The sequence below is a fragment of the Anabrus simplex genome, chromosome 6, assembly GCF_040414725.1.
Source record: "Anabrus simplex isolate iqAnaSimp1 chromosome 6, ASM4041472v1, whole genome shotgun sequence".
NCBI lineage: Eukaryota > Metazoa > Arthropoda > Insecta > Orthoptera > Tettigoniidae > Anabrus > Anabrus simplex.
The window spans coordinates 267,055,440-267,082,195 of record NC_090270.1 but is presented as its reverse complement, the minus strand read 5'-3'; the positions used below and the strand labels follow the sequence as shown (position 1 = coordinate 267,082,195).

At 39.3% G+C, this 26,756-nt stretch overlaps 1 protein-coding gene and 1 pseudogene across 1 annotated transcript in view; one reads left to right on the top strand and one right to left on the bottom strand.

Moving 5' to 3' along the window:
- The window catches only part of LOC136875969 (uncharacterized), a 174,031-nt gene that overhangs the window by 52,703 nt on the left and 94,572 nt on the right, over positions 1–26,756 (top strand). Inside the window, exon 4 of the mRNA XM_068228283.1 lies at positions 23,413–24,291. Coding sequence (XP_068084384.1) covers positions 23,413–24,291 — 879 coding nt within the window. The remainder of the gene's footprint in view (positions 1–23,412; positions 24,292–26,756) is intronic.
- LOC137501188 (piggyBac transposable element-derived protein 3-like) lies at positions 18,866–20,295 on the bottom strand (annotated as a pseudogene).

Genomic DNA, 26,756 nt, shown 5'->3' with positions numbered 1-26,756 from the left:
TGCAACTGAACACAACGGCCGAGGAATGCCAGAAGAAAATGACGTCCTTGCTTTCTTCACCCCGAAGGAAGAAAGCCAAAATAAAGAAGAGCATGGAAACAGGGTCAGGTGTGTATAAAGAAAACTATGTAATATTACTTACAAAATATGGCATCAGACTTTAAATGCGACGACGCATTCTTAAGCTTTCTGCTTTAAACAGTGTGTGTGTGGGACTATATTACGATGTGAGTGCAAGCGAACGTAAAGAGGAGGACGAATGCCAGATCTTCGGGAATTTGGTTGCCAAAAGAATGCAGAAATATTCTCCAATAACTCGAGCTGAAGTTGAACATGCTATGATGGACATTTTACTTCGTGCAGACCGGGGACAGTATGACCACTTTCCCCATCCACTACCTTCTCTGGTTCACTCTACATACAGTTGAACCTGACTTATACGTATATCAAAGGGAAGAGAAACATCTACTTGTAACTCAGAATTACTTAGAAATCAGACTTACACAATACACCACATATTTACTGAAAAACCAATGGAATAGACCTACATGTGTAAATCCTTGCAAATAATAAATACATTTACTGAAAAACCAATGGAATAGACCTGCATGGGTAAATCCTTGCAAATAATAAATACATTAAGACAGAAAATATTATTTTGAACTTGGTCCAGCCTTAAAAAAAATCAGATAGTTTGGCTTGTTTCACTTTTCTTGCATTAAGAGTATAAACCTCCTTTTGAAAACTTAGTAAGGAATTCAAAGCATTTTCACTACAACTTTTCTCACTGATGTAACGCCTACACACATCGATTGCATTTAACACTTCACTCAAATAGAGGTGTTTCAAGATTCAAGTCGTTATCTCCATCTCCATCACTGTCACTATCGCTTGTAGCTGGTCGATCTCCACCGCGTTGTTGACATACATCAGCAATAATGTCTTCATCCGGTAGTTCTCCACATATACAGATTATCATCGAAATGCACAAAAGTATCGAATTCTACACCCTCCGGTAGCGTTAGCTCGTTGCCAGACAAAACTTCATCCCCATAATCATCATTGGAGGCAGCCTCTTCTAGTAAGACACCAGCTTTGCGGAAACAGTTGCTGATTGTGGAGGATGACACCTGCTTCCAGGCAGTCGAAATAAAGTCCATAGCTTGTAACAAATTAATGGAGAGAAGTTCATTTCCTGCATCACTCAGTGTTATCAAATGTTGAACCAGCATTTTTCTATAATGCACTTTGAAATTTGCAATGATACACAAATCAAGCGGCTGTAGAACACTGGTACAGTTAGGAGGGAAAATTTCCACTCGGACATTCTCCAGAACGATTTGAGGTGGATGTGCTGCACATCGATCCATAAGAAGAAGGATCTTATTCTGTTTCTTTTTCATTTTAATGTCCAGTTTTTTCAACCACTGTTCCATTAGAAACATAGTCATCCAAGAATTTCTGTTGGATTCATATTCCGTAGGTTTTGTTTTCGCACCCTTAAAACACCTCAGATTCTTTCATTTTCCTATCACAAGTGGAGGAAGTTTATCAGATCCATCTGCATTGGTGGCGAGAAGTACTGTTACACAAATTTTACTTTTCTTCCCTCTATGGCATGAGTCACCTCTTTCCGCTAATGTTTTACTGGGAAGGAGATTGTAGAATAGGCCGGTCTCATCACAATTGTAGATGTTTGAAGGCTGATAATCGCTTACGATACCCGGCAGAACCTCTTCTTTCCAGTGTTGCACTGCGATGTCATCCACAGCTTTTGAGTCACCGCAAATTGTTCTCCCTGTGATTCCATGATGATCATTAAATCCTTGCAACCATTCTGATGAAGCCTTGAAATCAGCAGTGATACTCATCTTTTTAGCTAAATCTATCGCCTTTGCCTTCAGCATGTCGCCACTAATTGGTAGAGCTGCAGCCCGCTTTTGCTGGAATCATGTGAAAAGTGCTTTCTCCTAATCTAGGTACCGTCCTTCTTGCTGACGACTGCGCTTTGCTGATTTAGAACCCAGTTTTAAGAACTTATCCAAAATAGCATTTCTTTTACTGATGAATGTACATAGCGTGGTATAAGCAATCCCTAAGTGTGAAGCAATTTCACTTTTTGTTTTGTGTGGATTAGCGTCCACTTCTCGTATAAATTTTACTTTTTCATCTATGGTATAACTTTTCCTTTTTCTGTTCTCCATGGCTAATCAAAAGCAACTGTGTGACAAAACTGCTGTTCAACAGTAAACACCACGTACCGGCACCGTGGACATTTTACTTCTCTGTTGTTCCCACGAAAGAAATTCTCATATTCAAACAAATTTACTGTATTTTCTTTTGTTTCCGCACCGAAACCGCTCACTTTCCTTGTAATGTAACTTAATCTTTGGCGACATTGTGATTGTCAAAAACGACGAAGGTAGAGGAGCGAGATAGAGAGCGAAGAGGACTCGATCGGTTGGCCTTTGTTAAGCTGTCAATAAGTAAGTGTCAATCATGTCACTCGGCGAAACTCTTTGTGTTCTGTTTCAACACCGAAACGAGACCGCTCTACTTCCGCCTTCGCTGACAATGTGGACACTTCGTAAATACAGTAGTTTCTTTTAAAAAAGCACGTGCTTATTACAATTACGCAAAACTGATATATTTCACTGACACTTAATACGTATAACAGCGAATTACGTATAAACGGATTACGTATAAATAAGGTTTAAATAACACGCCTTTAAATTACATTTTGCCGGGACCTAAAGGAAATTACGTTCAAGTATGAATTACGCAGAATAGAGTTACGTATAAAGCAGGTTCAACTGTATTCCCAATATCCCCATCATGCTGCACAGCATAATGTTCATCAGCTGCCGAACCCATCACATTTTCAAGGTTACACTGTTTCAACACCCACTCCTTCAGCTTCCCTATCCTCACTGAATACTACTACTACACCCAATTCTCCTCACTCCAACTCCAATCTGTCCACTGAGTCAAATACAATAAGCAATTCCCACGATGTGGATATGGATTTTCAGGACTTGATTAGACTTACAAAGTAGTGTTTCTGTGTTGAATAAGCAATTAAAATAGGTGTTTGATGTATGTAACATTGAATATCCCAGCAATAAATACCTTACTTACGTTTATATTTTCTTTCAGTGCTTCAAGCAGAGCTTGACATACTTCCGGTACGATAACACTAATCGACTCTTTGGATATTTTGAAAATATACTGCAGACTAGTGTATGAATGACCGGTTGCTGGATATCGGACTGTCACTGACAGTCTCTCTTGCACCGAGATAGCCTCTCTGAATGTGGTATCCTTCTTAGCAACTTTAGGCCCTATCAAATTGATGAGGTATTCAAAGTCTGTAGGTGACATTCCAGTAAAATTTTTATAATGCCCACTAACTGTCTGAAACTTCATGTCAGCCAGCAAATTTGAACCAGCATATGTAGTTCTATGTGAATATAGCTGAGTTTGCCACCATCACCTATGTTTCCATTTCCGTTTGGTTGCATAATGCAAATAAATATAGGCTGCTGCAGCTATGTCCAACTTTCAAAGCTGCACTGTCTCAACTGGCGGAACGCTGGTAGGTTACGCGTTATGACCTGCGGCGCGGGGAAGAAAAGTTTACCTCGCAACCGCAGTGCGTAACATTGCCCCGTTTAACCTTGGCGCGTGACGTGGTTATGTTACAGAGTTCGGCGCACATGTCTGTACCCGCCCTTATGCAGAGACCTAGAAAACATCCCAGCAAGTTTTAAAATATCATTTACAAATCATTTTGAAGCCTTAAATACAAATCATTTTGAAGCCCTAAATCTTCTCCACTGGGAGCCGGTTGGATTGTAGTGTGAAATTAAGGACTTCATCAAGGAGGATTGTGGCCGTTACTGAGAGTGTTACAGTGAAGAAGAAATCAAAATGAATGTCATATGGAACAATACAAATAGCTAAAAGGAGAAAGGAAGCTAACATTTGTAAGGACAGAGAACTCATGAACAGAGAGTTCCAGAGAAGTGTTCGACAAGATAAAGAAGAGTACTATAACAGCATCTGTCCTGAATTGGAGAACAAAAAAGGCAATACGAGAAAGGTATTCAAGTATACATCCAGTTTGAGAAAAAAGTTTCAACCAAGGATGGGAATGGTCAAGTATGTTAATGATCAGTTAATGATGAATCAGGAATTAAACAGAGATGGAAAGAGTGTACTGAGGACTTGTACAAACAAGATGTATTTGATGATAGCCCAGTGGATCTGGAACCTCTAGTGCTGGAAGATGAAGTAAGATCTGCTCTTAAATTATTAGCACACCAAAAGACCTCTGGGATTGATGGGATTCCAACTGAGATATGACAAGGTACAGAAGAAGGTTTGGGAAAAGTTTTAACAGCATCATGTCAGCAGATTTGGAAAACTGCAACATGACCCAGTAACTGGAAATGATCCATCTACATTCTTATTTTTAAAAAAAAGAGAGAGATCTGTTGGATTGCACAAACTACTGTACAATTTATGCTAATATCGCATACTAGTAAGGTGTTGTTAAAGATCATACAGCAAAGAGTCCGGCTCCATGGCTACATGCTTAGCACGCTGGCCTTAGGTCACAGGGGTTCTGGGTTCGATTCCCGGCAGGGTCAGGAATTTTAACCATCATTGGTTGATTTCGCTGGCACAGGGGCTGGGTGTATGGGTCATCTTCATCATAATTTCATCCTCATCATGACGCGCAGGTCACTCACGGGAGTCAAATCAAAAGACCTGCACCTGGTGAGCTGAACTTGTCGACTCCCGGTACTAAAAGCCATATGCCATTTCATACAATGAAGATTAGAACCTTACATGGAGAGTAAACTGTCCAAAACTCAAGCTGGTTTTACGCAAGGTTAATATATAACAAGTTGTCCAGAACAGGGGTTTCTGCATTTGGAGGGCTTTGGCTACACTTGGTTATGACATCAGCCAGTTACCCACCACCAAGGTTAGTAACCTTGACCGCCAGTCTCGCTAAAAGTCTGTGCAGTAATACTGTATGTGAGTAGTGTGCGAGTTTCTTTAATATGTGCAAGTGAGTTGTAGTTTTGATTTTATAGTTTCATGGTGCTTTCTATGACTAGTCCTTGTGGTGAATAGCTGCTTTCTTATGCCAGTGTTATTTTGTGTTTGACGTGAATTGATTTGTTTGGGTTGCATATAAACATGCCTGGTACGAGGTGTACAGTTGCTGTGTGCAATAATAGCTGGGTGAAAACCAGGAAAGATCCCTCCAAAAGTCATATCAAATACTTCAGTTTCCCAAAAAATGAGGAACTAAGGAAGAAGTGAATCCAAAGATGTAGGTGTGATGGAAAGTGGAAAGTAGATTTTTCTGATTGTGATTTTGAAAGGGATCTAAAGGGCGAATTGTTAGGGCTTCCTCCCAAACATGTGCTTAACAAAAACGCTGTTCCCTCTAGAAATTTGGATGTTTTGTGTAGCATAGAACAATTGTTGCATGATAGATTAAGAATGAAGGAAAGGAAGGGCAATAGGAAAATGGCTGACGTATTGTTAAAATATTCATAACATAACACGACTATGGCAAGTTCACCACCTCCTCCAGCCACTCTACCTACCCAGGTCTGTGATAATACTATAGCCTTGATTGAAGAAATTGAAAGTTTGAAAAAAACAGTTAGATGATGAAAGAAAAACTAACGATCTCCTTAAACTGAAATTAGAGACAGCGGAAAGCAAATTACATCATAGTCGCATATCTGTAATTTGGGTCAGGAGTTAATTAAATTTAGGAGGTTAAAAAATTCTGTTCAGAGCATCCATACAAAACTGGTGAACGGTTTGAAAGGAATTTTTACTGAAAATCAAATAAAGGTACTCACAAACCAGCTAAAACACATTAATTGGACTGATGAAGACATATTGGTAGCTTTCACTTTAAGGTATCTAGGGAAGACAACTTACATTTATATGAGACAAAACCTGCATTACCCTCTGCCTGGACTGACAACGTTGGAAAAATGGGCTTCAGTGACATGCAAAACGGAAGTGAAATCCTGGAAGATATTCTGCGTATGATGAAGATTGCTGCTATCTCGTATAAAGACCACGAGAAAATTGCAGTCCTCCTGTTTGACAAAATGCGTGTTAAAAGTGCTTTTGAATATGACCCCCTGAGGATGAAATTATAGGTCCCAGTTCACAATTGCAAGCCATGCAAGTGAGAGGACTGTTCAAGAATTGGAAGCAAGTAATTTATGCCAATTTCAATAAAAAGATGGTAAAAGACATACTAGACAATTAATACAGTCATTTAAACTGTAGGGGCACAGAAAGGATGAACGTAAGAAAAGCTGCAGAATTAATGTCGCACAGTGTAGCTACAGCGTTACGTCATTTCAGATTAGGAGATGATGAAATTGCTGAAAGCACGAGTGAATTCATTGAAACTGTTGATAATTGGTACAATCTCATGAATTCATACAGTCTGGCAATTTCTAAAGTCCCTAGCAAAATTATGTATGGTTTTCAATTAAAACATCAAGACGAAATTTTAGATAAAATGTGTGGCCTCATTAACAATATGACTTGCAAGGGGAAAAAGGTTAAGCAAGTGTTCCAGAAAGCTATCCTTGTGACTGTCTCCTCCTTGAAATAGTATGCCATACGAACTAGGGGTGTCAAATCATTATTTACAACATAGTAAGTACTTGAAAATAAAAATATATGAATTACAATTATTGGTCATTTTTAATGCTCAGTTTTGTTTAACTCAGAATATTTTATTGGATTTCAGTAGCATAGTGTGGCCACTAAAATCCTATTAGCAATAACCACGGTCTTGTGACACGATTAGCTTTTGTATTGTACGTTATTGTACAATAGGAATGAAGTACATTTTAACCCACCGACTGAACTAAGATCCACTCAAGAATTTGTTTTCTCAGATCCGTTCTCGAGGAGGATTATACGACCACCCTACACTGGTGAACGCTCTTTATCGTCTTCGAATCATTATTCTCGGAAATAATGCCGGGAAAATAGAGAAATACAAGAACACACGAACAGAAACCTCTGATGAATATCTGTCATCACAAATGCTGAGGAAGTGTAGAATAACGTGTCATGAGTTAGAATATTCTCCTGCTGAAAGCTATTTTGAAGAAGGCAAATATGATACTGTTCCAACATTTGCCGGTGGAACTGACACTGAAAAGGAGAATGAAGTTTTGAATTACATTGCAGGTTGATTGGCTAAAAACATGAAAGCATTCATCCACACTTAGGTTCCCAAACAGGCATAGAAGGAACATACGACAGTACACATTGTTCTGGGTCCTGGGTTCGAAGTCTGTCATACGGTGGTCTTACAGAGCCGACAGCTGAGTGATCACCAACTGTACGAGATATGGAGAAACGTTTCTGTTCTTGTCATGGACTTGCAGTCCAAAGAGGTTTGGGAGTAATACAGAACCTAAATTCTTTAATATGTGCAAGTAATCCTGATTTAGTGATCTGGTAGCCATGTTTGTGAAAATGAGGACATATGCTCGTATAACATTTTTAAAGAAATGTGAGGAGAAAGGAAAAAGTGGCAGTAAGCGTGTCAACGTTATGGAGGTGAAAGTCAAAAAGATAAAGGAAGTTAAGAAATTTACCAGTTAAGGTAAGATTCACTTTATCATAATAGAATTGTTTGTTCGTTCTTTTGTTCATTTGCTTGTTTATTGGTCATTTTTAATGCTCAGTTTTGTTTAACTCAGAATATTTTATTGGATTTTAATAGCATAGTGTAGCCACTAAAATCCTATTAGCAATAACCACGGTCTTGTGACACGATTAGCTCTTGTATTGTACATTATTTTGTTTGTTATCTACTATTTATAAAGTCAGTTTGAGCAGGTACAGTGGGCACACGAGCTAATAATTGTTTGGTTAAAATATTTCGCAATCACTAAATTCCTTTGAAAAGCGCTCCCACGATCAGAGAGCAGGTATCTGTGTGATGCCACGCTCGAATAGCCAATGACTGCAAGCCAGCCGTTGTGGGTAACCAGTTATATACTATCTTTGAGTTTTAGGAGAGCCAGAGAAACCAGAGATATCATTAGTGATATGTGCTGGATGGTAGAGAGAGCAAAGGAAAGATCTCTGTATGTGATTTATTGATTATAAAAAGGCCCTTGTTAATGTAAATCATAGGAAGATGTGGAATGTCCTTAGATGGATGTGTATACCTGAACGTCACATTGTCCTGATGCATAAACTCTATCTGCAACAAGAAGCCACGGCTATAACTGAGCATGGTGATACAAACTGATTTTACCGAGCTCGATAGCTGCAGTCGCTTAAGTACGGCCAGTATCCAGTATTTGGGAGATAGTAGGTTCGAACCCCACTATCGGCAGCCCTGAAGATGGTTTTCCATGGTTTCCCATGTTCATACCAGGCAAATGCTGGGGCTGTACCTCAGTTAAGGCCACAGCTACTTCCTTCCCACTCCTAGCCCTTTCCTGTCCCATAGTCGCCATAAGACCTATCTGTATCGATGCGACGTAAAGCAAAACAAAAACAAAAAAAACAACTGATTTTCAGTTGGTAAGAAGTTAAGGCAGGGATGCATACTCTCTCCTTATCTGTTCAACTTACCATATTTTTCCAAAACCAAGACTTTTTCCTCAGAATCTCATGTGAAAAATCAAGGGTCATCTTGCATTCGCAACCTAACAGTAATGAACACCACTGGCAGCTACCACGGTAACCATGCTACTTTTTTTCATTCCCCACACTCGCACACACAGAACTTGTTGACAATCAACATCCGCTTCTTTATTATACGTTGCTAGCCGCGGCAACCGGTTGTACAGTGCTTCTGTGTAACATCATCGGATCTTGGGAAATAGTGAAGAGAGAATGACGTTCGATTAGACATCACAAAATTGTTTCTCAGATCTGCAGACATGCAAGCCTTCGAATTTCTAGAAAGGCCACGGCTAATCAGTGGCAGAGTTATAACACGTCTACTGTAACTGACACTTATTAAAGTTAAGTTTTATAGACAACAGGAATATTTTTGTGATGGATCATCGTATTGGAAAGATATGTGGAACAGGTATTGCTGGCAAATTTTCAATGGATTCTCTTTGATATTATGATGCCAGTTTTAAAGTTAATGGTTATTAAACTCATGGAAATAAAGAATAATTGTGCAGCAAAAAAAAAAAAAAAGCCAATCTTTGGCATTGGCTTGAAAACAAAGATAGTCTAAAAATGTGTGTACTGTACAAGAAAGGCATTCATATGAGTTTACAAAGCACTTTTTAAGCTTGATTACATTTTTTTGAAGAAAAAATTGGGTCATCTTGGATTCGGAGAAATACGGTATATGCCGATTACATCATGAGAGAAGCTGGACTATATGCGACTTAGTGGTTTTGGGATTGGTGATCTGAATATGAACAACCTACGTTTTTCAGAAGACACCACTTTGATAGCTGGAAGTACGGATGATGTGAAGGCTTTTATACTAAAAGTGAAAGAGCAAAGTGAGAAGATGGGACTCCATCTAAATATTGGTAAGCTATGTTATTCAGAAGACACCACTTTGATAGCTGGAAGTAAGGACGATGTGAAGGCTTTTATACTAAAAGTGAAAGAGCAAAGTGAGAACATGGGACTCCATCTAAATATTGGTAAGACGAAGATTCTTACAACAGGTACACAGCAGATATCAAGATAAATGACAAAGTCATCAAAGTAGTAGTTTTTTTTTTTTTTTCGCTGGGTTCAACCATGAGTAATAACGGCTCTGGCAGTTCAGAGATCCACTGGGCAGGGCGGCATTTTAAGGCCCTCATAACATCTTCAGATTATCAGGTGTATCTGTGCATACTAAGGTCAGAATGATTAAGGCATTAGTCTTTCCCATAGTAACATATGGATGTGAAAGCTGGACTATAAAAAACATAACAGAAAAGTGCCTTGATGCATTTGAGCTATGGTGCTGGAGAAGGATTTTGCATATGCCTTGGACAGCAATCCAGGTATATCTCTTGAGGCATTCATTACAAGGTTACAGCTGTCTTATTTTGGGTATACTAGGAGGCAGTCTGATTCCTTGGAAAAGGCAGTTATGCTTGAAATGTTGGAAGGGACTTGAAGACGAGGACAGCCGGCATTGAGATGGATAGGTATTATCAAACTTGCAGTGATTATGTCCTTGCAAGATCTGAAAGGCCTTGTAGAAAACAGAAACATTCTGTTACACTCCATCCATGCAGTTACGAGGACTCAACGTCAACTTGATGGCACCTAGTCAAGTCAGCTAAAGTTTAGAAGTTCAGACTTTTTTAAAAGAATGTCAAAATATGGTAATAACATGTCAAATGAATTATCTTTGCCTTCCCTCCCCTTCATTACAATGGATAATTGAGGTTCCATTGTCTCATACTCGTAGAAAGCTACAGAGTTAAAACATTATCAATACAATGACAGATCAGTGTGAAAAGAACTAAAAGGAACTAAAAGGAGAAACAAGTATATGCATAAAAATACAGGACTAATTCTACATCTTCAAACACTTTCATCTTCAGATTACCAGACTCTCTTTTGGGAAGTGAAAATAAGCTTGTTAGGCACTGATATGAAATGGGTCCAGAAGAACAGAGATTGACATAGAGAGAGCCCATCTACAGTATATTTTTGTTATTTATGCAAAAAACAAAAAATGCTATGTGAAATATTTCAACTTAAAACATTGGCCGATAAGGTTCTGTCATCTTAGGTTTAATACTTTGCCAGTTATTCCAAGGAATCCTTGTTCTTACTGATATCTGTACTGCAGTTCAGTATTTCTCCAACAGCATCATCGCATAGCAGTTTTTGCAGGTGCAACAATATAAAGATGACAGTAGATGCACGATGAGCCCAAATTTTGTACCAAGATGTCAAGATATGGTTTATTGCCCAGTAGGTACTTTACATCTATTTCCAATCAGTGTTGGGATTTACTATGGATCTGAAATTTTGCATCTGCTCTGCATGGGCACAGAAATGTCAGTCATCCAAGCAATTCTTCCATGGACAATCTTTAGTCTGACAGTGTGTTTCTTGCTGATAAAGCGTATCAGAGCTTAGAATGGAACGATCGCTCGAGTGAAAATGGGCACCAGTTCATTGTTAAGAAAGCTGACTTCCATGAAGGTGATTCACAAAAGGATAGCACCCTGAAGGTTAAAATCTCGTTAAAACCAAACAATTTAAATACTTCGGTTCCTACATAGCTCTTATGATGAAACTCTTCTGGATGCTCGAGCACAAGTAAATTGAACCTGGTTGAAATGGCGGCTTGTCACCAGAGTTCTCTGTGACAAGAAACTACCTTTTCACATTAAGGGGAAAATGTACGAATCCATGGTTCAATCCTTTTCACTCTGTGGTTCATAATGCTGGCCAGCCTCAGTAAGACAGGAGCACAGCCTCCATGGAATGGAAATGAAAACGCTGCATTGGTCATTAGGACATACAAAACTCAACCAGGACATACAAAATTCAACCACACAAGAAATGACTATATCAGACAACAGAAGGGAGTTCACCAATTTTGGACAAGATGCGAGAAACTTGATGGTATGGATATATTATGAGAAGAGACACATGATCAATTACTTAGACAGTCCTCCAATATAATACAGAAGAAAATCAGCCATGCGGCCCTCCCAAGAAATGGTGGCCTGACCGCTTGAAGGAAGACATGTTGATCATGGGAATTGGACGTGAATATCTCTTAATAGGACCAAATGGAGAGTAGCAGCTAAGTAGCGGACTCTACACTATCATGGGAAAAATGCTAGGAAAAATAAGTTCTTTCAAAAAAAAAAAGCTAGATAAGCAATGATAGGGAATTTGCCACCTGGGTGACAGCCCTGAATGTAAAACGTTGATGAGTGATTGAATGGAAAAAGTCCTGACATTTGTCTTTGCCCTTTTGTGTTTTCATGGCTGCTGTTGTCTCTTCTTTCTATTATTCCCTTTTCCCAGTGATCTATAGTTGATCTTTTGTATGTTCCTATCTTTGTTCCTTGCCTTTTATCTTTATTTACGGTATATCTGTACACTGGCTTCTTTCGTCTCAATTCTATACATTGTTTTTAGTGAAAGGAATAAACAAACTAGGAATAAAGAGAGATTTTGTATGTTAAGTATTCAGTCAGAAGGCTAGTTTGATCCTCACCGAGCTCGATAGCTGCAAGTCACTTAAGCGCGGCCAGTATCCAGTATTCGGGAGATAGAAGGTTTGAACCCCACTGTCGGCAGCCCTGAAGATGGTTTTCCATGGTTTCCCATTTTCACACCAGGAAACTGCTGGAGCTGTACCTTAATTAAGGCCACGGCTGCTTCCTTCCTACTCCTAGCCCTTTCCTGTCTCATCGTTGCCATAAGATGTGTCTGAGTCGGTGCGACGTAAAGCAACTTGTAAAAAAAAAATGTTTGATCGTCAATAGCTCTACCATCTCCTGTCATAGATGGCCTAGGAGTCATTGAAGAGATATACTGACGAAATGAAGAGTGTGTACTTTCCTCACCGAGCCAGAAGTTGCTATTACATATCCGTCTGTCAAGCCCTCTGGAATACATGCACCAACTGACCTTATGAGTGATATTTTCATACCATTCATAACAGCGACTGGCTGAATGAGGAATGGCTTTACTAGTATTGCTTATTGCTCAGTCACTTTCATATCGCCAAAGCCAAGGATGAGACTGAGACAGACAGACAGGTCACTGAAGAAAGTAACAAATTTGTTCTAGCCCATACCAGAAGACATAGTGTAGTGAAACACTAGGTATCACCAGCAATGGCATTAAGGAAAGATAGGAACACACAGAGAATCAACACAGTGACAGGCCATTTTAGGAAGAAGCAATAACAGAAAAAAGAGACAAGGGGAAATGTTAAAGCACAGGACAAGAATTATCTCCATATTTTATATACTCACCTTCATGTAAATAGGCTCTCTCCTCATCAATCCCAGTTTTACATCCATTTCTTTTCAGTTCTCATTGAGCTCATTTATTGTTACAAAAGAGAGCCTTCAAATCAATGTTTTATATTATTTGGATCCTGATGACTCAGAGCAGGGAAAAGAATATAAACAAAGAGAGAAATGGAGAATTCATTCTCAGGTCTTTAATCTTTAATGATTGTGGAATGTTGCATGGTCTATAGAGTACCAAGGGAGATGATGTTGGGCATACTGAGGGATTATGGGATTAAGCAATCAAATGCATTTATGTTGACAATTGGGCTGCAGTGAGAATTGATAGTAGAATGACCTCTTGGTTCAAGGTCCTTGCAGGGTTTAGACAAGGCTGTAATCTTTCTCCTTTGTTATTCATAGTTTAGATGAATCGTTTACTGAAAGGTATAAAGTGGCAGAGAGGGATTCAGTTAGGAGTTAAGTGGAAATGTAGTAAGCAGTTTGGCTTATGGCAACAACTTGGTCTTAATGGCAAACTGTGCATAAAGCGTAATATAGTTTAATATCTTTAAACTTGAAAATAGGTGATATGATTATGGTATGAAATTTAGCCTTTCCAAGATGTCAGGGGAGAAAATACCTAAGAGAATTGAATGTCAGGTAGGGAATACAAAACTAGAACAGGAAGATCATTTCAAGTATTTAGGACATGTATTCTCCCTGGATGGTAGTATAGTAAGTGAGATTGAATCAAGGTGCAGCAAAGCTATTGTACAGAGCTCGCAGTTGGGATCAACGTTATTCTGTAAGAAAGAAGTTGGCTTCTGGACAAAACTCTCTCTACACCAGTCTTTCAAACCAACTTTGCTTTACGTGAGTGAAAGCTGGGTGGACTCAAGATGTCTTATTCATAAGCTAGAAATAACAGACATGGCAGTAGAGAGAATGATTACCAGTGCAAATAGGTGGAAATAATGCCAAGAGAATACTCAGAATGAGGAGATAATGGCTAAGCCAGGAATGAACCCAATGGATGAAGCGGTATGCGCAAACCAATTTAGGTGGTTGGGTCATGTGAGTTGAATGGAGGAAGATAGGCTACCTAGGAGAATAATGGACTCTGTCATGGAGAGTAAGAGAAGTCGAGGGAGACCAAGATGGCAGTGGTTAGACTCACTTTGTAATGATTTAAACATAAGAGGTATGGATCTAAATGTTGCCTCAGAGCTAGTTGCAAATAGATTATTGTGGAGGCATTTAGTGAATTCACAGAGGCCTTGCAGACTGAATGCTGAAAGCCATAATAAACTGGACTACCATCCTCTCTTAACACTAACCAGAAATGAAAATGAAAGAGGTTCAATCCTTAGAAGTATGAAGGAATCGACAAAAAAGAAAGAGAAGGACCTCTAAGGGTTGTGTTGTTTGAGTCATCAGTCCATAGACTGGTTTGATGCAGCTTTCCATGCCACCCTATCCTGTGCTAACCTTTTCATTTCTACGTAACTATTGCATCCTACATCTGCTCTAATCTGCTTGTCATATTCATACCTTGGTCTACCCCTACCATTCTTACCACCTACACTTCCTTCAAAAACCAACTGAGCAAGTCCTGGGTGTCTTAAGATGTGTCCTATCATTCTATCTCTTCTTCTCATCAAATTTACCCAAATCGATCTCCTCTCACCAATTCGATTCAGTATCTCTTCATTCGTGATTCGATCTATCCATCTCACCTTCAGCATTCTTCTGTAACACCACATTTCAAAACCTTCTATTCTTCTCTTTCTTTCTGAGCTAGTTATCGTCCATGTTTCACTTCCATACAATGCCACGCTCCACACAAAAGTCTTCAAAAACATCTTTCTAATTCCGATATCAATGTTTGAAGTGAGCAAATTTCTTTTCTTAAGAAAGCTCTTCCTTGCTTGTGCTAGTCTGCATTTTATGCCCTCCTTACTTCTGCCATCGTTAGTTATTTTACTACCCAAGTAACAATATTCATCTACTTCCTTTAAGACTTCATTTCCTAATCTAATATTTCCTACATCACCTGCCTTCGTTCGACTGCACTCCATTACTTTTGTTTTGGACTTATTTATTTTCATCTTGTACTCCTTACCCAAGACTTCATCCATACCTTTCAGCAACTTCTTGAGATCTTCTGCAGTCTCAGATAAAATAACAATATCATCGGCAAATCTCAAGGTTTTGATTTCCTCTCCTTGGACTGTGATTCCCTTTCCAAATTTTTCTTTGATTTCCTTTACTGCCTGTTGTATATAAACATTGAAAAGGAGAGGGGACAAACTGCAGCTTTGCCTCACTCCTTTCTGGATTGCTGCTTCTTTTTCAGAGCCCTCGATTCTTATCACTGCAGACTGATTTTTATACAGATTGTAGATAATTCTACGTTCTCGGTATCTGATCCCTATCATCTTCAGAATCATAAACAGCTTGGTCCAATCAACATTATCGAATGCCTTTTCTAGATCTACGAATGTTATGTACGTGGGCTTGTCCTTCTTGATTCGATCCTCTAAGTTCAGACGTAAATTCAGGATTGCTTCACATGTTCCTACATTTCTTCTGAAGCCAAATTGATCTTTTCCCAACTCAGCTTCAACTTTTTTTTCCATTCTTCTGTAAATAATATGTGTTAAAATTTTGCAGGCATGAGATACTAAACTAATGGTGGGGTAGTTTTCACACCTGTCAGCACCGGCTTTCTTGGGAATAGGTATAACAACATTCTGCCAAAAATCAGATGGGACTTCTCCTGTCTCATACATCTTGCACACTAAATGATATAACCTTGCCATGCTGGTTTCTCCTAAGGCAGTCAGTAATTCAGAGGGAATGTCATCAATTCCAAGTGCCTTGTTCCTATTTAGGTCACTCACAGCTCTGTTAAACTCTGACCTCAAAATTGGGTCTCCCATTTCATCAGCATCAACAGCCTCTTCATGTTCCAGAACCAAATTATCTACATCTTTACCTTGATACAACTGTTGGATATGCTCCTGCCATCTTTCTGCTTTGTCTTCTTTCCCTAGAAGTGGCTTTCCATCTGAGCTCTTAATATTCATACACCTAGAATTCCTTTCTCCAAAGGTTTCCTTGATTTTCCTGTATGCAGCATCTACCTTTCCCAGGACCATACAGCCTTCGACATCCTTGCACTTCTCCTTCAGCCATTCTTCCTTAGCTACCTTGCACTTTCTATCCACTTGATTCTTTAATCGCCTGTATTCTTTTCTGCCCTCTTCATTTCTAGCATTCTTGTATTTTCGTCGTTCATCAATCAGGTCTGGTATCTCCTGAGTTATCCACTGATTCTTAGTTGATCTTTTCTTCCTTCCTAACATTTCTTCAGCAGCCCTACTGACTTCATTTTTCATGACTCTCCACTCTTCTTCTATAGTGTTTCCTTCAGCCTTTTCATTTAGTCCTTGTGCAACATGTTCCTTGAAACAATCCCTCACACTCTTTTCTTTCAACTTGTCTAGATCCCATCTTTTTGCATTCTTTCCTTTCTTCAGTTTCTTCAATTTCAGATGGGATTTCATGACCAACAGGTTGTGGTCAGAGTCCACGTCTGCTCCTGGGAAAGTTTTGCAATCCAACACCTGATTTCTGAATCTCTGCCTAATCATAATGAAGTCTATTTGATACCTTCCAGTGTCTCCAGGTCTCGTCCATGTATACAACCGTCGTTTGTGGTGTTTCAACCAAGTATTGGCAAGGACTAAATTATGATCAGTGCAGAATTCAACCAGCCGACTTCCTCTTTCGTTCCTTTGTCCCAATCCAAATGCTCCTACTGTACTACCTTCTCTTCCTTGGCCCACCACTGCATTCCAGTCTCCCATCACAATTAGATTCTCGTCACCTTTTACATATTGTATTAAATCTTCTATCTCCTCATATATTCTTTCGATTTCTTCATCATCCGCTGAACTAGTAGGCATATAGACCTGCACTATTGTGGTGGGCATTGGTTTGGTGTCTATCTTGACGACAATAATTCTTTCACTATGCTGGTCGTAGTAGCTTACCCGCTGCCCTATTTTCTTATTCATAGTAGTGTATAATTACATCTGCTTGCTCTACGGTACTTTTAAATTTTCTAGAAGGACTGAAAATTCCTATTACATTAACCATCATACTTTATTATTTTCAAATAAAAGTTTCATAAAAGCTAATTTTTTAATTATTGAGGAGAAATAGTAGCAGGGTAGGATCAAAGAGCAATCATTCTTACATAAAACAGAAACACTTTCCAACCCCTTGCTATTCCAGTTGGACTTGGTTCACTGTACCGATGGCGTCACATGGATTTGATTGTGTCCCTTTAAAAGAAAGTAAACTTGTGTCCTCATATGACTCGAGCTGATGCTTCCTTTCTCAGGCACACCCCCAATGGAGGTGAGATTATTGTACCTTTCATTTTTAACTGCTTACCAGCCCTCCTGCGAAATTCAAATTTCTAGCAGTACCAGGAATCAAACCCAAGTCTTCAAGGACAACAGCTAATAGTGCAAAACATTTCTCTACAAAGGTGAACACTATGCCCCAATCATCTAAAAGGAAACAGTAGCAATAATAACAACCTTTCCTGCCTAAGTATTTATATTAGTGGTCACAGAACAGCAAGAATTGATGACAAAATGCCTGCATAAAAGCAAAAAAGGAAACAGTAGAGGGGCTGCATACATGCTCTTCTGTCCCAGGAGACAAAAATTTGGATTCTGACAGTGATATTCACTAGAGTGGATAATAGGGAATCAGAGATGTTGAGAAAATTCCAGAAAAAATATTCTACTGATAGGGTGTCCAAAATTGATGGTTTTTATTACATAAAGATATTTAACAAAATTATACATATATCTTATTAATGTTGAAAAGTATGGTACATTTACACCCAGATTAAATCACAGAATTACATAAATGCCTTAAACTAAAAATAGAAGGTATAAATTTGACATGAGAACTTTATGTAATAATACGCAAGATGTTCCTCAATAACCATGACGACAGTGTCAAAACCAACCTATAACTCTAAAAATACTTGAAAAATGCAAGCATACTGTACATATTACATTGTAATTACATGCTCAATCATTACTTAACATGGTATTTCATGAAACAGTTGTTCTTGAGGGCACACAAGTACATATTGCATTTTACACACATGATTCTTGATTTGGACTTGCATCCTGGGAACCTACACTTGGATGGAAAGCTGTCATTTGAATACTTGGGGAAATGTCCGTACATATCAAATCTGACTTCCGGAATAGGCTGTGATTTCACTTTACGGTATTTAGAGGCTGGTTCTTGTTCTTCCTGTTCCCTTTGTGCACAATCCTCAATGCCAACAGTGTGCAGTCCTCTCGGTGAGTGTCTGACTGACTGTGAAATTGTTTCAGATCTAATCAGGGCATTAGCTGCATGGAGACGGTATTGTAAGAGACTCATTTGTTTTCTCTTAGGGATATCTGATTTCCAGCAGGCCCTTCTGTACATTAACCAGCCGTTGACAAGGACAAGGTCTACAAAATGGTTGAAGACTCGTACTGTCCATCTTTTTGTTCGTACAGTACATCTATAGTATGCCAACAATCTGTCGCAGAGGTCAGTTCCCCCCATGTTTGGATTATAACTCCTTGTTACTGTTGGCTGTGGTACCTCAATTTTCTTTTTTTTCCTGTTTGGACCAACGCATGCATGTGGCCTGTGGCTCACTTCCAACACAAGTTGACAAAAATGTAACACATTTGTTGTCTTTCCATTTCAGAACACAAACTTTTCCATCTTCCCTAACTTTCTCATCCCACTCCCCTCTTTGCAACTGTTTGTCACCTTTCAGCTTACTAACCACAGGCCCAATTCTGTTTTTCAAGACAGTTCCTGTTTGATGAATGCCATTACTCATCAAGAACTCTGCACACTTCATACTGGTAAAGAAACGGTCAGTGTAAATGACATGATGTCCATCCTTTGGCACTGTCACACTTAACAGTTTCACAATGCTGCCACCCAAACCAAGCTCTTTCATGTCATTTTCACAAACAGTTCCTCTCCCCTGATATATACAAAAGTCTAATACTAATCCATCTCTAGCTGCCAAGACAAAATTTTTAAGTCCAAGTGGGTTAGGTTTTGAGGGGACGAACTGGCGAAAACTGCAGCTTCCTGAAAAGGGTATCATCTGTTCATCAATCGACAGATGTGCAGGCCTTGGCAACGTCAGACGCTTATCCCTAACAATATTTATCATTGGCCTAATTTTCCACAGTTTATCAGACAGGTCATGCTCAGCTAGGTTGTCTGTGAAATGCAGGTAATTCCTGAGTTCAAAATACCTATCTCGAGGCATACATTCTGAAATTAAAGGCACTTTTAATTCCCTGCTCCAGTATACTTTTCCCTGTGGTAGCTTCAGAGTACCCATCAAAATCTGAATCCCTGTAAACTGTAGTAATTCTACAGCTGTGGTCTGAACAGAGCGCAAGTCACATTTTTGCACTGAATACAGGTTTGTTTGCTCAGCCAACAATTCCCAAAAAGCAGTTGGCAGATATTCATGAAAGGCCTCTTGTACTCCTTTAGGACCATTTTCATCGACCTCCAGTTCCTCTTCAAATTCAGGCCCCCTTCTCTCCATTCTGAAAAGCATTCCAAATTAGTGTGAATTAACATCCATTTATGAAACGTAAATTAGGCCTACACTCATTTTGTATTTACAGGTACATGCGCATGCTTTACATAATGGGAAGAGTTCCTTCAATATAAAAATATAGAATATTTTGAACATACCTTGTTGTTTTCCACTTCATCAAACGGGTGTTTACTTGCAGTGGTGTAGTAGCAGCTGTTAAATGTACATTATCTTCATTTTCTGATTCAGAGTCTGTGGATGAGTTTTCTATAATTGCTGTCTCAAATAACTCATCATCTGTGTCCGACAGTTCGGCATCACTGTTATTCAGTAAATCTACTAATGCATCTGTAGTAAGGATGCCTGTAAATGTAAAACACTGCTTAATGATGCAGAAAACATAGCAAAAAATCATAACCTCAAAGAGGGAGAATATTGTTGTAGGGACCTGAGGTGCACAAATGTACACCTCATTTTTACCGGATAAAAACATACCGAAATATTAACTTCAACACATTAAATACTATGTGTTTTCAATTATTAAATATAACTGAACGTATTCCAATAGTTATTTCATTTATATGCCGTTAAATATAATTTTCACCGGTACTTACTTCTCTTGCTCTGCTCTCTAGCAGCCATCTTGGCCAAATGTAAAATTCCATGTGGTCTGGCTCACAGCTGAACCGGTATATAGGGCTCCTAGTGGTTTTATTTGGAACTAATAAGGTAAACATACGTGCGGCACACGGCACAAACATAAACCTCAATGTGTCGAAATAAAATAAAAATTGAAGGTGTACATATGTACACTTCTGGACTCAAGAGGTTATGGAGTGGCAACATAGAGCAGACTGACTGTAAATATCCCTCCCTACATTATTCCCAATAAAAAAAGGAAAGAAAGCAGCACAGTACATTTATTCTTTATAATGTTTTTTTCTGCCAGTACTTCAGCTCTTCATTTTTTTTTTTTACTTGAAACAAAAAAATCACACAAGGCTATCATAATTAGATGTTAAATCGTAAGTAGCAACAGTTAATGGAGCAAGAAGACTGACATCTCTTAAACAGGTTCTTTTTTTTGCAATTTTAATTAATCCACTGTGAAAAAAAAAAAAAAGATTGTTTGCAGATATAAGTAGACTCAAACATAGCTCTGGCTCTGACAGCAAATTTTCTGTTAAGTGGATATTTAGGTTTTTCTGATACCACAATACAAATTAAATATGGTGGTCACACCAGGGTGTCTATACTCAGCAGGATGCTTGGCAATGAATAGGAGAAACGAATTTTAAGATATCAGAAAGAAAAACATTGAGAAAAATCTTAGGTGCATGTAAGAAAGGTGATATCTATGTTAAGAGAAGTAATGAATGATATAGAAATACTGGAAAAATAACGGATACAATGAAAAAACAGGGATGATGTTTTATGGACACTTAGTAAGAATGAATGACAATAGGGTAACCAAGAGGCTATTCAACCACTTCAGCAACGACCCAAAGGCAAACTGCACTTGGATATTAGAGATATATAAAAATATTAAAGAAACCACCATTCAAAATGCAGATATACAGAGCAGACTAAGAATCAGAGAACTCAAAATGTGGATGGGTTTCCAGGAGCGTACGTATAGAAACAGCATCTGGAATGAGCAAGTGAAAGGATGAGGAAGTGGTGGAGGAAGAAGAAAGCTAACATAGTTATTTAACATGGTCCTTATATGGCTTATACTGAATAAAGAAGAATACAAATTAATTTATGCAATACCATATGTGTAAATACGAAAACGAGTTTGTAAATTTTTTTACATAGATGTTAAAATCATGTGCGCAAACAAAACATTTTAGGTACCTTGACACGAATGTTACATTCTTTTCTGCTTGCTGTAATATTAATGTGAGGGTGTCTGCCATGCTGATTCTGAGCCTAGAGAAGCGAGCTGGTCTGGGCCCACCCACCAGCCAGCTATGTAACGTACGGCCATTGGCTGCTGCCTTTGCATTCACTCTAGGAAGGAGGGGCTTGTAGTGGGATGTGCTGGCCCCGCTCTAGTCTCCTGGAAGCCTCTGGTAACTACTGGAAACCTCGGAATGATTGGGAGCCTGAGAGGTTTCTGGGTATACTCAGCTTCCGGACTGTTTTGGAACCACTGCCCTACGTATTTGAGACAGGCCAAACGAGTTTGGGGTGAGTGCATTCAGTTCTGTCTGAGAGTGAGTGCTGCTTTGGATACTAACAGTTCGAGTTAAGGTTCAGCCCGAGTTGAGGAGGCGGTCTGTGTGTTAGTCTCTGTAAGTGTTCTGTGCATGGAACTGAGAGTTCATTCTGTCTGTCGCCGAGGATTGGAGTCTATTGTGTCTGGCTGCTGTGAGTGAACATTGTGTTTCTGGTGCAGTGTGAGACTGTTCGACTGGGTATTGGCAAGGGACAATAAACAAACAGTTTACATCATACAGAGTATTGTGTGAGGGCTGTGATCTGAGTGGATCTGATAGCGACAGTGAATATAACTGTGGAACTGATTTAGACTATAAGTGTGAGTTGTGGAAGAGTGTGTAGTCTGATTGTTCTAGTAGTAGTGAATGCGTGTACAATTACTGTGACTAAGCAGTGAGAGTAAGGGGAGAGCTTGAACTGGTAAAATTGTGTGCCTATGTAGTTGTATGGGCAGTAAGTATTAGTTAATAAATCATAGAGGAAACCCTACCAGTTGTATATTTATTTATCTATCCACCAACATGTTAAATTATTATAGTCATTAAATAGCATATTTACCTATAATTAATTTGCAATCTTTCTTGCATGTAGAACAATGCCATTCAATCTCCTTAATATTTTAGAATGTGTGTGTAACAGTTAACATTTTCTTCTTGAGCTCAAGATAAATAAACCCACTGGACGAAACATTAGTCATCCTAGTGCGCATGTACAGATGGATCGTTAAGCCTGTACATATGGTGCAGCGATCGAGTCCCATGCTCAACCGCATGCACACTGCTTCTATGTGAGCGTAAGACAGTAGCGATCAGTGAGACATTGATGTTTCCAAGCGAATAGTGTACGTCAACATTGTCCTGCAAAATCACCTGACTTGAACCTCATCGAAAATCTGCAGGACATGTTGGAACAGCGGGTAAAACACTGACATCAGCATCCCCAAAATTTGGTGGAATTGCATGATCAAATCTTTAGTGACTGCCTTAACCTGTATGTGACTTACCTGCACAACCTCGTGGACTCGCTTTCTAACTGAATCCAAGCGGTTATCAAGTCCAGAGGTGGAGTTACACGGTATTAAATGATGCTTGTAATGATTTCTCCAGGGGTGACTCATTTTTGCTTGGTGAGCTTATTTGTTTTATCATTCTGCTTAAAATACACATTTTTGTGGATTTCCTTTTTATTTAGGCTTTGAAACAAACATTTCAAAAGGAATTATTACACAGCAATAAATATTGTAAACAATGCAATACCAAGCAAGAATAAGGGGTAAATCCGCTGCTGCTGTAAGAGCTGCAGGCTTGCCCGTTATGTGAAGGGTGGTGAGCTTTTGAAGGAGGGGGAGTTATGATGTCTACATTATGCTCGACTGAGTCCAGGAGCAGGTAATCACGAGTACACATTTTGCGGTCACTGATTTTTATTGTAATTTTTATTCTCTCTAATCTTTCTGTGACATAGTAATTAATTTATTGTCCACTAGGCATTCAGTCAAATATCTGTCTTTAAGCTCTGTCTTACCATATGTTTCAGCTGCAGGTGTTGCATGCAGACAAGGTGTCAACTCTCACTCAGACAGATGACTTGGTGGGTGGGGATGACTCCCTCATGGTCCAGCACGTCATGGAGCACCTTGTGGAACAGGATACTGCCCCAACGGAAGCCTCCAGCACAAAGCCTACTTCCTCTGCTCCTCGTTTCGTAGCCATGGTTGTCAATAACCCAGTTAGTGGGCAGGACTCAAAATCTGAACATACTGATGGTACAGACAAACCCATTGAGAAACTGGTACCTGTGTTGGATGAACCTTCGCATGGTATCAGTGTACGGGATTTCTTGGTTGCCACCAACAATCTGAAGTGCCCAGCTAAGAAGAACACATCACGTGAGTTATTGCAGTGGTCTGGAGAAAACTCAAACAGTGAAACAGTGGTTGTCAAGCAGGAGGGAATGAAACTCAAGAAAGGAGGTGCTAAAGCTAAGAAAAGGTTAAAGAAGTTGGAGGAGAGGGAGGAGTTGAAAGAGAGCAGTATTGCTAAACATTTCATGGAGGAGGTAGCTTGTTTTAAGTGTAAGTTCTGTCCTTTCCTTAGCCTCGACCAAGCCACAGTCACGGAACATATTAACGAGGAACATGTGTCCAAAGTGTTGCGTGCAAAGCAGAAAATGAACTGTCCTGGTTGTTCTAACGTCTTCTTCTCCACCAGTTCTTTGAGCGTTCATCTGACACAAGATCACGAGGTGTCTGAGCAAGAACTACAGATCATTATGAACAATGCAGTGCGTCAAGTGGCCCGCCAGAAAGCTATGGTTATTGTTGAGGAGAATAGTGCACCAAAAGATAGAAATGACCCTCTTATTCATCAAAGACAAGCATCACCCTCTGCTATGGATCCTCCTGTTCCTCCTCCTGTAAGTAAGCTTCTGCTTATGCATATTTGTCAATATCTACCCTGGAATTTTTTCATCCTCAGTGCTGTCATATGCTTATGTATATTTGTCAAAATCTACCCAGGAATTTTTTTACCCTCAGTGGCTGTCATGTATAGAAAGGTAAGTACAGGAATAGGAACATAGAATTATCACAGTGACAGATCAACATTGGACTAGGGAACAATGGAAAAGAAGACTTGGGTTAACATGAAAGCAGAAAAGGACAAGGACAATCTCCTTTTTCATACCCTGCCTTCTTCAGAGAGATAGGCAATTCCCTCATTAGTCTCAGTTCTTCTACATCCAGTTCTTCTCAGCTCCCAGAAAGCTTGTTTCTGCTTCCCAGCATCATCAGTAGGGCGAGCTTCAACACTCATTGAGGTGCTATCTTGACAGATGTTGTCTTGATGTGGGAAGTGTTGGGTAAGAGGAAAGCCAGATAAAGACAGGAAAGGGTAAAAGATAAAAGGATAATGATGAATGCAGGTGGAAAAAAATATTAGAGAAACAGGTCAAACTCAAAAAGAAGAAAAGAACTAAACAGGTCAGTATAAGGTATGAAAAAGAGTAAAATCAAGTGACAAATCAGGTTATACATAGAAAGATTTGTCCTGAGTTCCAAATCTTTATCCACCTGTATAATCTTTATCTTTTGGTCTTTTTCCTTTTCCTATGTTCCATTCCACAGGTTCTGAAAAGCAAAAAAATTATTGCTATCTAAAACCAGGCAAACAAACTAACATGCCTCAGAGTTTTTGTCCAATAGCTCTTCTAAGTATGGTTTACAAGTACTCCGGCCCCGCGGTGTAGGGGGCAACGCGTCCGCCTGTCATCCGGCAGCCCCGGGTTCGATTTCCGGCTGGGTCAGGGGTTTTTAATTGTAAATGATTAATATCCCTGGCCTGGGGACTGGGTGTTTGTGTCGTCCTTAACATTACTCTTTCCTCACATTCAACACACTACACTTCCTCCATTCCAATTACATGCAGGTTCATATCACATGGAGCAAGTAGGGGCAAAAGATCTATGTAGGTCGACGCCCTGAACAAATAACATTTTAAAAAGAAAAGGAAAAGGTTTACAAGTTACTTGAGAGATTGTTAAACAACAGAATCAGTGCTGAATTACTTATGAACTGTACCGGCTGAGTAAGTTGGATTTCACCCAAATCGTAGTTGTGCAGATCAGGTTCTCTCATTCATAACCTATGTAGAAACTGGTTTCCAGAAGTATCTTAAAACTTGGCTATATTAATGATCTGACTGAACCATAAGGCACTGTATAGATACAGGGTATAATTTATAAATTGCTTCGCATATATGCCTTACAAGAAAAATCGGACACCAACGTAACAAATTTGCTGCTTGAGACCATTCCAAGTAATCATGGGAAATGCCATCAGTGATCAGAGGACCCTTAATAATGGTCTTCCTCAAGGTTCAGTACTAGCATCTCTACTCTTTACTAGCATCTCTACTCTTTAGCTTGTACTTACCTGATATGCCGGAAACACACACCAAGAAGTTTGGGTATACAGTTGATTAGGAGACAGGAACACAGTATGTATTTATGGAGGTCACCAAGAACACCTTAACGAATGACCTACCTGTTTTAGGAAAATACTTTCGACCATGGCAACTTAAGCCTAAGCCTTATAAAACTGAAGCAGCATGTTTTCACCTCAGCAACAAGTTTGCCAACTTTGAGCTGAATATTCATTTTGAGAACAATTGCCTAGTTTGTAATAAATATACAACGTATCTTGGGGTCACACTCGAAAGAACACTGCCCTTCAAATAACACCTAACCAGGACAGCAGGCTAAACTGAAATGTAGGAATATAATCATCCAGAAACTGTGTTGTACCACATTGGGTTCTATTGCTTCCACCTTGAGATCATCAGCCTTTGTCTACTCTACAACAGAATACTTGTTTATTTGCTGTGTAAAGGGACCTAACAGCTAGGTCATCAGCCAACTGCAGAATATTGTTCCCTATTTGGCTAAATAGTTGTCATTCAAAACAGATCGTCGTCCTACTGAATCAAACTATGCGCTTCATTACAGGCGCAGTGAAATCTACTCCAGCTTTCTGACTGCTAGCTGTAAGTCATATTCCTCCACCTCACCTGTGAAGAAAACATGCTCTAGTCAGAGAGTAATAGAAGATGAAAACCAAACCTGATCTGCTTATCCATGAGGATATTGCAGGCACTGAAGGCAAGAGGCTCCGTTCTAGGCATCCACCAATCAGGACAGCTAAGGACCTAGCAAACACCAACTTTTACATCAGTCTGTCCTGGAAACAAGAATGGATTAACAGCTCTCCACTAGAGCTACATAGTTTTTTCAAAGGCAGTGTTAAACTTGATACTCTGAATGTATCCCGCAGAATGTAGTCGACACTGAATAGGATCTAAGCAAATTATGCTAGATATGCTGAC